Genomic DNA, 12,371 nt, shown 5'->3' with positions numbered 1-12,371 from the left:
AACTCTTAATATGTGAAACTCCCAATGGAGTTTCAGATGGGGAAACTGAAGGGGCTCAGGACAGTCCCCCCCACCATGCCCCAATGTGCCGCTTGGCATGTGGATTATTTTCAGCTAAGGCACTTGATACCCAGCAGTCTCAAGAAAACTTTTGTCTCTCCCTTAACCAAACAGAAGACTCTAAATTGGTGGTCTCTCCTAGAACAAGGTTTATTAACAGAGATAAATTTTATCTGAGTGACCCATTTGTATGGTAGGGCAAACATCTAATTACCAAACATCTGCTCTTCTTATCCCCCTGTGAATTATTTCCCTCCCTCTGAAGTCTGAGACCCTTCCCTCCATCTCCTTAGTTCAGAATAACATATGTTCCTTATTTTGCCTGACTGTCTTTGAAATGTCTATGTCTATGTGGATTCCCCATAATGTACAGTATTAAATTTAATTTTCAACTGTTAATCTGTCCCATATCAATTTTATTTTTAGTCCAGCTAAAAGGAACTTGAAGTGCAAAGGAATTCTTTCTCCCCGACATTAAATGTCTGGAATATGTACAATATTTTATCTTTTTATGATGCTTCTTTTTCTATAAATCAAAAAAGTGTGTATAATACAAAATATGTTAGATGGTGTACCTCTTGAATCTGAAAACAAATCATGCATGGATTTAAAAAATAATAATAAAGAAAAAATAAGGATGAGGGGGAAATATGCCTAGAAAATGGTACCACGAGACAGCAAGTATAGCAGTATTAATATTAAACAAATTTTAAGGCTCAAAGTAGTAGTGGGGATAGAGAGGTGCACTGTAAGGACTTTTGTTCCAGTGTGGACAACAAGATATTCTGAAAAGCCATCCTGAAGCAAAATAGCTAAGGACTCAATAAACAACAAACACACCCTAGCACATCATGGCCCAGACAACAAGAAACCAAAGAAAACCCCCCAATCTCCCAGAACAATACACACCTAGGAGCTGAAGCCTGACTAATAAACACAGTAGATTGGGTTCATTGGGGACAAATGTCATTAAGATTCTGCACTTTGTCACTTAATGGCAGCCTCTTGGGGAAAAGAGGGTTCTAGGCCTTTCAACTGAACTGGAGACACCTAGCATAGAGCCAGGGCTCTTGAGAAAGTTTAGGCTTGAGGAAAAAAAAATCTAGCATAGATTTCTAAGAAACCTGTTTGTCTCAGAAGTGGCGCTATGGAGAAGGGCAGAGGAAATTTACAAGGGTTTCTCCAAAGACCTAGAGTCTAGACTTTCAGTGAAAGCTTCCTGAAATTAAAGAGCCGTGGGCGCCCTCTACTGCCTCATGGAGGCAAGCTTAAACCTCTTCAAGAAGGACGCATCTTTAACCCGTTATTGGGTTACACACCAATTATTTATTATCTATCTATCATCCATCCAACTATTCATGCATTCATTGTTTACTGAGCACATATTACCTGCCAGGCATTCTCCTAGCAATTTGGGGTGTCCAAATATAAACTCATAATAAATGTGACCTAATTGAGGAAGAAACCACACGATGAAGACTTAGGCTTCCAAATAAAAAAGAGATCCCCCCTCTCCCTCAGAAAAATATTTCAGATATTGAAATTATCAGATAGACACTATGAAATACCTATTGAAAGTTTAAAGGAGTAAAAATGGAATAATACGAGCAAAAAGCAAGGGACATTCAAAATTAGGCCCATTTTTAAAAGTAATAAAATAGAACTTCTGGAGATGAGAAAGAACTATAATCCATAATGACAAATAAAAGTCCAGTGATACGATGTAACATTCAGGGCCCTGACGCGCCTGACCACACAGCTACTATGTATCGCAGGAACTGCCAGGATTAGAACTTCACGGTTACAATTGTAGGGCAAGCTTTCAGCGTCCGACTCTAGAATTTCATATACCAACCAAGGAAGATGCTTATGGTTATAGAAAACTGAACAACACGATAAACATACTTCATCTGTGACTTCTGCACTTAACGCAAACAGAATATCTGATTTATTACAAGGTACACATTTAATAATTTCAAAATTTCAACCCTGGCTTCAGAAAAATAACAATACATACCAAAAAACCAGTTTCATATATACTGCACTCTTTCATCATCATCTGAAGAGTCATAGGAAGGATTTTTCTAAGATAGTAAAAATAAAAATCTTCTCACATGCTTGCAATCTAAAAGCAGTTCTAAAGACGTGGATTAGAACGAATACCATGAGAATCTATGTAATCAAATACTCGCAGGAAGCGGCCTAGAAACCTGAGGACCGTGAGCAGGGCGCGCGCGAGCCGGCGGCCCCGCGGCGGCGCTGGGAGGGTCCCTCGGCCACTGCACAGGACGGACAGGAGGGACACAGGGACACCGCCGCCCTGCGGCTCCGGCGGCACAGCGCTCGGCTCTGCGTTCCTCCCCGCCGACCGCCCAGAGCCTGGCGGCGAAGGGCCAGCCGCAGCTCCGCGACGCCGGGTGACCAGCGTCTGCGCACCAGCAGGGGGCGCCGCGGGAACCCGCCCCGGCGAAGGCGGCGGGAACGAGCGAGAAGACGCGCGACCCCGCGGGGGAGCCGGAAGAACGTAACGTGACGGGAGGCGTAATGGGCGGGACGCGTGCGCGGAAACGGCCCAATGAGGGGGCGGTGTGGAGGGCGTGGCCAGGAGACTGGGGTGAGGGGGCGGGGCTTGCCGGGCCGCCGGGTCCCTTCCACGCCTGCGTGGACGCGGAGGGTGGATGACGGCCGCTGCCAATTTTTAGGACTCTGCAGGTCCGGTTGAAACCGGAGTGTAATTGTGTTGCTGTTCGGTACTAGTATTTCGAAGAAATCCCCTCTTCCGGTCGGAAGCGCAGTTCTCTGGCGTGAGTCCCCGGACCCGCAGCATCGGCAGCACCTGGATAGTGTAGGAATGCAAATAATCCGATCCTGCTAGAGGTCCAGGGCATCAGAATCTGTGAGGTGGGGCCCAGCAATCCGTGCTTTAAAAAACGCTTCAGGTGATTTGGGTGCACGCTGAAGTTTGGGACTGCTTTGAAGTATTGTGTTTCCCTTAGTTCGGGTGCTGGAGGTGACTCTTCAAATGTGAGCTGAGCTAAACCGAGCTGTTTACCTTCAGGATCGTTACCAAAGCCAAAACAGGGCTTAGCCCTTACCCACTCAGACTTCGATGCCAGAGTATAAGGTGAAAAATAAATATGTCTAGAAAGGCGAGATCTGGGAGAGGGATTTGAATCAACAATGACTGCAGAATTCCATTTCTCCAGGTCTGATGAATCATAACGTCTCATCTACAGACGTTTTGCCCTCACTTAGACGTCTCCATCAAAGGTACTGCATGGTAAATAATGAATTCCCAGTCACTGGGCCTGTAAGGAAGTAAATGCTATTTTTATAATCAGAGCAAAAATACAGTGAAAATGCTAAACCACTTTTATTTAGGCTCTTCCCGAGGTAATGCTCTCCTGATGAATCAGTGTAAAACAAACCAGGACAGGTTAGATTTGAGCAGGATATACACACTAATCAATCATTCTCAGGCGGATCAGACTTTTATACTTCATAAATTTATGAGCTCATCCACATTTTCAGTTACTCATTGCATTCATTTCTTCTCTGCATCTCTCTCCTATAACTGAAGAAATAAAAATGGTTTATTTCTTCGGTGTCATTTTGCAGTCAGTATTGATATTTGATGTACAGGGAAGAGAGGTCTTTTAACACATGTTCGTATAATGTGCTATGAGATATCTTTACTCCAATATTACCTATGCCTTAGTCATTTTTAGCATGAACAGATAATGTCTCAAACCATGCTTAGTCAAGAGATATTCCTGAACAAGATGATCTTTGTTCCAAATCCCCCAAATATACTTCTTCAGGTGGGATTTGAGCAGTTCAAAGCTCATATTTTCTCTTTAGTTTTTGACCTGAGAAGAACTGACTACTCTGATTGTCCTTTTAATTCAGTGACTAAAGAAAATATAGTACTTGCTAACAATTGTTAAGTGTATACTAAATGTCTATGAGCATTTTAAGAACTTTACATGATTTATCTCACTTAATCCTTAATAGTGCACTACTTCTTAGAATTATTTTATTGTTGTTGTATACATGTGGAAAATAAGTCCCAAAAAGCCTGAGTCACTTAGTTTATTGAACCATTGCAACAACTCAGCTCTGGCCCCTATCCCTGTTGTTATAGATATACATATACTTTAATTAGTTATGAATGCGGCAAATCCTCACTGAGAGCCCATTGTGTGCCTGCAACAGCCTTAGGCTTTCGGGAGTCAGCAGCAAAAAAGACTAACCCTGCCAGTGGCGCTTGCTGTCTGGAGAATGGGAAGACGAAAGAAACAATATACAAATTCATGTCACTTTTGCTAAGTGTAATGAAGAATGAACAGAATAAGTTAAGAATGGGATAGAAGGGCGCCATTGGACTTTCGCTGATCAGAGAGAATCTCCCAGATGTGGTAACTCTGTAATCCATCCACTCACCCCAAAACCCAAGAAATGCGGGGAGTATTTCAGTGTGTAACAGGTGGTATACCCAGCTGAAGCATCCAAAACATGACAAGGTCTATCCGCTCAATTCCCTCTTTTCCCTTTCTGCTTTCTTTGACTAGCGTGCTCTGTGGCTTCTCTGTGGTCTTCAGGCTCCGTCTGTCCTTTTGTAGTAGCCATTTGCTTCTTCCATTCTTTTTCTGAGTCCCTCTCGATTTCTCTCACCTTTATTCTTTCCCCTATGCTCCTCTGTCTTTCCTAAAAAATAGCCATACCTTGGTTGTGATACTTGTATTGTTTTGTACTTATGAGATTCAGCTTAACCTTCATGGTTAAACTTTTAGACCAAATTCGTTTAAAACTTTAGTCCTTCACTTTTCCACAATTCCTGTTCCCTGTCCATGGTAGCAGATGTCATGGTTATGAAAGGAAAAGTCACTCAAATGCTGCTGTCCAAGTAAAGCAAAGGGAGCCTTTCTTCCTGTGTAGCGCTGCAAACGCACGCCACCAGAATGAAGCTCAAGAACCCGGAACTTCCCCCAACGTGATCTCCACCTCTCCTCAGGCTTCTTTCCTGCAGCCAAGGTTTGGAAGGCAGTTGGGAGTATAAGTCAAGGAGGAGACTGCTGAAGTCGTTCATCTAAATAAAGTACAAAAAATAGCCTTCCATAAGAAAACTCTGTATAACTTTTGGGTCCGCAGTCAATCGAAATAGTCGAAACTATGTGACAGAACCATCAAATGCAAATAGTTGGAGAATTCAAGTTATGGTCAATGACAGATATCTAATTCAAAACTGTAAAAAGTATCATTTTTCTTCGGACTATGTGTGTAGTAAAGCACTAACGTTATCCAAAGGGAGGTGTGGCCTTTGCCCTTTGCTGGGAGGTGATGTCTAGGCCCTTGGAATGTCCTGCAGGATAAGAGTATCTTTGTTTACCAAGAGGCCTTGGGCTGCACAGAATAGTGTAATAATATCATTTATCTTCGAGGCTTTGGGCCATGTGGCGTCTGGACGACCTCCAGGGGGACTGTGGACTAAAAGATCAGCCACGTGGACGGTCATCCATGTTTACGTGATAAAGCCCTGTGGTTGGCAATGTGTATTGTGTTGTTACAATATTGTGCTGCAGGAGGTATTAATACTCCCCACATCCACAAAGGGAAAGGACTACTAGAAGCTCTGAGTTGGAAACCTCTGAGACTCTGCTCATGTGCCTCTTACCTTGGCTTATTTTTAATCTATCTTTTTTATATAGTAAACCGCAACCTTGGGTATAATGAGTTTTAGTGAATTCTGTGAGTCATCTAAAGAATTACCAAATCTGAGGATGGATTTGGAGACCCATCAACTTTGCAGTTGATGTCAGACATGAGGGCAGTCTAATGGGACTGTTCCTTAACTTTGCACCATGTCACAATGGTATTAGTATTACTGTATTCTGTTTATTACTCACATATTTGGATGAATATTTTGCCTAACTTAATTAATTTTGTAGTTCCCATATGAGCCCAAGTCTATTCATCTGCCAGCAGATTTCCAAAGAGTGATAAACATTTTTTTAGGTCTTAGTGAATGATTATTTAAAAAAAAAAAAAAAGGCAATTAGCTTGACTTTCCTTTATGGTCTACAAACCTAAGGGCTCCAGAAGGTCAAGAACAACCTCATCTCTCTTTGTATCTCTAATGCCCATGCCTGTGTCTGGCCCAAAAATATTCAATGACTACCTCTTGAATGATTGATTTATAAGAAATATTCTGAACTATTGCCATGGTACAATTGAGCAAGGAATTTTGACACACGTCAAGGATCTCCTTATAAGCCATCATGACTAAATTATGCTCTTTAATTTCTTCTTTTATGCCCTTTTGCTACCACTTAATCTGTTACCTTTCACTTTAAACATGGTAGCTTATTTTTAAGTCTGACTCAATCATCAATTCAAATTCTACCTTTGAAATCTATTAATTTAGCTTTAACTTCTTGTCCAATTGCAAATTTTATTAATTTGTGTTTTTCCATATTCTTAATTTCTTATATTTTCATAAGCCAAAGTATTTTCTGGGGTTTTTCCTTTTTATTGTATTTTTTTTCACTTTTAGTTTTTTTTTTCATACCTATCCATTTTGTTGGACATTCGTACAACCATCATGAACCAGAGATTCACTGTACAGGTGGCTGGTTAGGAGTTCTCAGATGAATTGATTCGATTCATTCAGTATTTTCTATAAGCACCTGCAATGTGCTGGTTTTATGTAACTGCAGAGACCACTGTTTGGTTCCTTACAATCTCAGGGAAAAGTCCATCAGGACATCATGTGGGAGTTTTATTGGTTTTTGTCTCTGTGGATAGTGGTCAATTGCAGTCTAATTTCCTGGAATTCTGAACAAGCTACCACGTATAAAAGTATTAGGTCCAGGGGATTATACAGCTGAGTTCTGTCTACCCTTTAAAGCACAAATACTTTTTACAATCAAGTATTTAAAGCATAAAAAAATGATATGGTGATTTTGCAATATGTTCACAAATGTACTATCCTTACCTTGAACGATGGAGCCTTGTTACCTTCTGAATATATGCCACATTTAAGTGACTTGCTTCTAATTAATAGAAAGTGGCAGAAGTGACAGCGTGTGACATTTGAAAGTAGGTCTCAGAGACTTTGTGGCTAATCCCTCCCCCACTCTCTCTATGATTTGTCTTTGTGGAAGAGAATCAATTAGCCCTCCTGAGAGGTCTATGTGGCAAGGCATGGAGGTCCTACTAAGGTCCTCCTGCCAAGAGCCAACAGGAACGTGGGTAGCATGGGAGTGAGCCAACTTTGGAAGGGAACCCTCCAGTCACAGTCAAGCCTTCAGGTGACTGCAGCCCATGTTTACGTCTTGACCTCAACCTGAGAGACCGTGGCCAGAACCTCCCAGCAAGTCACTTCTGGATTCCTGACAACCCAGAAACAAAATGAGATAACAAATGTTCATTGATTTAAGCTGCTGAGTTTTTAGGTAGTTTGTTACATAGCAGTAAATAATAGAGGAGAGGCCATAATTAAGATTTTTGCAGTTACCATAATCTTAATGACACCATCTATATGGATGAACCCAAAAGAAAAAATCACAGAATGATTTTATGTATGAATAGAGGAGGAAAAATCCCTCTGACATATTAAAATGTGTGCAGCCAGTATTTAAGATAATAATACAACATGACCAAATAAGATTTGGCCTGGGAATGCAAGTATGGAGTAACATTAGGAAATCTACCTATACTTCATTGTAGCAGATAAAGGAGGAAAAGCACATGATTCCATCAAATGCCAAAAATTCACATATCATTCCTAATAAAAACTCTTAAAATATATTTAGAAGGAAACTAATCAACACATACAGATTACACACTCACACACATTTGCACGCAGGCAAACAAGTTTTTCATGAGGCATGAACGACCAAAGCCACTTCAATGAGAAGGAAGAAAAAGACCGTGATGCCTGCTAGCAGAGCTAACATGGCAAATAGTTTGTGATTTTAGCTAACACAATAACATGATGGAAGTAATTAACAGAAATAGATATTGGAAAGAATATCAAACTTTTTGATTTAATGGACTGAAAAAGCCAGTCAACAGTCCATTAACTATTGATTAAACTGACATACTTTAGTAATCAGATAGATATAAAGTGCATGTAAATAATCAATTTCTCAATTGTCCTCCCGCCCCCCAAGAATTTTTAAGTGCTTCAGTCTGATGCCATCTATCAGAACAGATTAGAAAGCAGAACCTTGTGAAAATCAGCCTTACATTTGTTGTGAGAATTTACGGGGATTAGTTCACAGTGTGACAGAGTGACCCCCCTTTTATTGTATGAGTTTCACTCTATTTTATTTTTAATTACATGAGTACTCCATCAACTCTAAAAAATTCTCAGCCATGATCTTTGAAAGCTCACACCTGCACCATTCTCTCTGGTTGTCTTTGTGGTATCATGATTAGACATATGGCAGACAAATTTACTAGTAATTCCAGGTCTCTTAAATTCACTTTTACATCTCTCTCCCTGCATTTTGGATAAAGTCTGCTCCATCTGGGGCCAATTGACTATTTGGCCTTTCCAGCAAGCCCTTAATTTTAATTTTTTTATAATTATAATTATATACATTCATTTCTAGAATTTGTATTTGGTTCTCTCAAATCTTTTTGGAAAATTCTTTGTATTCTTAGTCCCTCAGCATATTTCAAATAGTCCTTTTTTTTTCTTTTTAAATATATTAAAGTTAGCAATCTGAAATCTATATCTGCTAATTTTCTTTGTACTCTTTTTGTTTCCATCGTGTGCTTCTCTTATTCTTGGTGACAGTGTCTTGTCGAAATGTGTGTTGATTTTGGTTGTGAAGCTGCTCATTCATTTTTTTTTTTGTTGTTATCTTATCTGTGGGGATTTGTTGAGACCTAAAATGAAGCTTATTCCTCCACAGAGGATGTGTCTTTGCATTTACCAGGTGCTCAGGGGCACCAGCTTGGGATATCCCTAAATTAATTCTCAGCCTGGGTGTATTCTGAATCCCTGTGATATTAATGGCAGAAACAAGTGAGTTGTAGCCCAAATTCTCCGTGGCAGAATCTACCTCGCTCAGCCCTGAGGCTCAGGGCACTCTTGTTGCAATCCTCTATGGTGAGTGTGGGTAGGGGTGGGTGCGCATGTGTGTTCGTTTCTAGTTCATCCTTCTGCTGTGAGGATGTCACAGGTCAGGTTGTCAGCTACACCAGGAAAGTTTCTCATGTGCAGCAGAAGCCACGTCCTGCCAGGAAGGGCTTCCCTTCCCTTTCTCCCTCCTCTCAGTCCTTGCCTCCTGGGGACATGGGGAAAGAGTCCTGGGTACTGAGAAGGGGGCCTCAGTCCTGGGGTAACTCTCGCCTAATCAGTCAGACACCTTACGGGATTGAGTAGTGGGCTTCTCTCTTGTGACCCAGAGGGCCTTGCAGCTAAATGCTGCCGGAAGAAGAGTGTAAATGGAAAAGAGCTTCCTAGGAGAGAAGGTATAATAGCTGACAGGATGAAGGCCTCTCTAAGACAGGACAGGCTCCCTTTCCTGTCCCTCTGTGCCTTTAGGACACAGCACATACAACACAGACTGCCCCCCACCGCGCTCCCCCCACCCGCGCCCCCTGGCCCCCCCAGCTGAAAAGGTAACAATTGGAAAGGTAGCAAACCAGGAAAGCCTATGTAAGATTTCTGTGAAAGCTCATATTGTCTTCGGGTTTTTTCAGTATTACAAACCTACATGCTAAAAAGAAAAAGCAAAGCTCTGAGCAGAACAAAGTTTTCAGAGCCTGCCATTTTGTGCCCCGGGTAAGTGATCCTTACCAAGTTCCTGAACAATGTCACGATGAATTTGGAGGCCTGCACGCGGAAACGGGGGCTTTACATTCCAAATGGTATTTTCATTTAGAATTATTAGTTTTGTGAAACCAAAGGAATAATGGTTGTATAGAACCGCTTTTTGCTCATAGTGAGCGCTCAATTTTTGGTAGGTATTTTAATTGACCGTGAAACGTGCACATGCTTCTCAGCCCTAATTGAAAATGAAGAGTCGTAATTAGCTTTCAGCTTGGTAGGATACATCTGAGAATAGCTTTTAGAAAGAGAATTATAGCTCATTTATTGAAAGCATGCGTGGCTCTGAAAAGAGCCTTTGGGGTTGGGATCACAAGACGCTTACTTGGCAAGTTCACTTGGAGCTGGTGTACTTGGTGACGGCCTTGGTGCCCTCGGACACGGCGTGCTTGGCCAGCTCCCCGGGCAGCAGCAGGCGCACGGCCGTCTGGATCTCCCGCGACGTGATGGTCGAGCGCTTGTTGTAATGCGCCAGGCGGGACGCCTCGCCCGCGATGCGCTCGAAGATGTCGTTGACGAACGAGTTCATGATGCCCATGGCCTTGGACGAGATGCCCGTGTCGGGGTGCACCTGCTTCAGCACCTTGTACACGTACACCGAGTAGCTCTCCTTGCGGCTGCGCTTGCGCTTCTTGCCGTCCTTCTTCTGCGCCTTGGTCACCGCCTTCTTGGAGCCCTTCTTCGGGGCCGGAGCCGACTTGGTGGGTTCGGGCATCCCGATATTAAAAACTACACTAACGCTAAGACTTGGGGAAATAATCTGTCTTGGCAAGGCCACGTTTATTTATAGATGCGGTATTCCAATGAGGTTAGTAAAGTCATTCACGATTGGATTAATTTCAGTGTGTCGTCACAAATGCGAATGTAAGAGATACTTGAAGGCCTGGCTTTTCATTGGCTGCTTCGATGCTTTGTTTCGACCCAATCAGAACGTCTAGACTAGGCTACCAGAAGCTACTTATAAATAATCCTCTTCAAGCAAAAGTATCTTTTTTTAACCTTGAGTAAGTGAAACTTTCGTGGAGAGACTGTAACTTTCGGTTTGTGTGTGGACAGCTTCTTGCTGGCTGGTGAAACTTCCTACATTGGGAGGGGTCTCTCATCTCGTTTTGACTTCCTAGATGCTGCAGCTGGTGGGCAAGTGGTTCTTGATGAGATGCGCATTATTCCTGCTACAGCTAACCAACCTAATGGAAAGAACCAGGATTTCTGCAATATGCTGGACTACAGTGACTTTTGAAATGCCTTCTTTATTCCCTAGTCTCTTGGTTTTCTATCAATAGACTTGGTGGCTAAAGTACTTTTGTAACAATCTAAGAGGAATGCCAGTGGTCCACTGAGTGTCAAATCTTTACGGTGGGTATATAGGACATAACACACTAGCGTCCCCCAAGCACATGGTGCCTGGGTAACATTTGTAAATAAGCTATGGCCCCCCAACTTATGCACCCCTTATTGCACCGTGTGGAGTGTGGGCCAACTAATGTGGAAACAGCGCAGTTAAGAGAGTAGAGGGGGAAATAGTGCTCAAAATAGTATCCCAGAGTTTCTAACCGCACTAAGTTTTCAAAGGCCCGAGTGCACTTAACTAGAGTCCCGGTAGGTGCCGCCCCTGGTCCGTGCACTGGTTCTCCCGCCACGCCCCCTTACACTGCAGAGTGCGACAGCTCTTTTCCTGAGGTCTGGGGGTGGCTCTGAAAAGAGCCTTTAAAGATTCTAAACTATTCCATACCATATTCGCTTACTTCTTCTTGGCGGCCACCTTCTTGGGCTTGGCCGCTTTGGGCTTGGCTGCCTTGGGCTTCGGGGCTTTGGCCTTGGCTGGACTCCTGGCGGCCTTCTTGGGCTTGGCAGCCTTCGCCTTCTTCGGACTCTTGGCCACCTTCTTGGCGACAGCCGCCGCCGCGGGCTTCTTGGCCTTCTTGGGGGTCTTCTTGGCGCTCTTCTTGGGGGTGCTCGCCCCCGCGGCCTTCTTGGGTTTCTTGGCCGCCCCGGTCGCCCGCTTGGGCTTGGCCGCGCCCGCCTTCTTGGCTTTGGGCTTGGCTTCCCCGGAGGCCGCCTTCTTGTTGAGCTTGAAGGAGCCCGAGGCGCCGGTGCCCTTGGTCTGCACCAGGGTGCCCTTGCTCACCAGGCTCTTGAGGCCCAGCTTGATGCGGCTGTTGTTCTTCTCCACGTCGTAGCCGGCGGCCGCGAGCGCCTTCTTGAGCGCGGCCAGGGACACGCCGCTGCGCTCCTTGGAGGCGGCCACGGCCTTGGTGATGAGCTCGGACACCGGGGGCCCGGACGCCTTGCGCTTGGCGGCACCTGCCGACTTGCGGGCCTTCTTCTTGACCTGCGTTTTCTCCGCGGGAGAAGGGGCAGGAGGCACGGCAGGTGCGGTTTCAGACATGGTGCGTTTGGATTCCTGACGCTGAAAGCAGAAAAGAAAAAGGATAATAAAGTCTCGGAGTTGAGCTGCCCGGCCCTG

The 12,371-nt window shown here is 43.7% G+C and overlaps 2 protein-coding genes across 3 annotated transcripts; both read right to left on the bottom strand.

Annotated features, from left to right (window-relative positions):
- Positions 1 to 1,962: 1,962 nt before the first annotated feature.
- On the bottom strand, positions 1,963 to 10,619 carry LOC118548420 (histone H2B type 1-M). 2 transcript variants are annotated; one of them, XM_036112352.2, is made up of 2 exons: positions 10,230 to 10,619; positions 1,963 to 3,368 (listed from the first exon to the last, which is right to left on the bottom strand). In XM_036112352.2, the coding sequence occupies exon 1, from the start codon at positions 10,617 to 10,619 to the stop codon at positions 10,239 to 10,241; it is 381 nt and encodes a 126-aa protein (XP_035968245.1). In that variant the 3' UTR covers positions 1,963 to 3,368; positions 10,230 to 10,238. The 2 variants fall into 2 exon arrangements, with proteins under 2 accessions (XP_035968245.1, XP_035968243.1); XM_036112350.2 differs by lacking the exon at positions 1,963 to 3,368 and adding an exon at positions 3,410 to 5,149.
- Positions 10,620 to 11,645: 1,026 nt separating this feature from the next.
- Positions 11,646 to 12,371, bottom strand: LOC118548393 (histone H1.3-like). Its single transcript, XM_036112319.2, has one exon. The coding sequence runs from the start codon at positions 12,291 to 12,293 to the stop codon at positions 11,646 to 11,648; it is 648 nt and encodes a 215-aa protein (XP_035968212.1). The 5' UTR covers positions 12,294 to 12,371.

Source organism: Halichoerus grypus, chromosome 9, assembly GCF_964656455.1.
Source record: "Halichoerus grypus chromosome 9, mHalGry1.hap1.1, whole genome shotgun sequence".
Lineage (NCBI taxonomy): Eukaryota > Metazoa > Chordata > Mammalia > Carnivora > Phocidae > Halichoerus > Halichoerus grypus.
This window is presented reverse-complemented; position numbering and strand designations above follow the sequence as displayed.

Bases quoted from the DNA above. Each gene is read 5' to 3' on its own strand.
- LOC118548420 (XM_036112352.2), bottom strand. From the start codon at position 10,619: ATGCCCGAACCCACCAAGTCGGCTCCGGCCCCGAAGAAGGGCTCCAAG.
- LOC118548393 (XM_036112319.2), bottom strand. From the start codon at position 12,293: ATGTCTGAAACCGCACCTGCCGTGCCTCCTGCCCCTTCTCCCGCGGAG.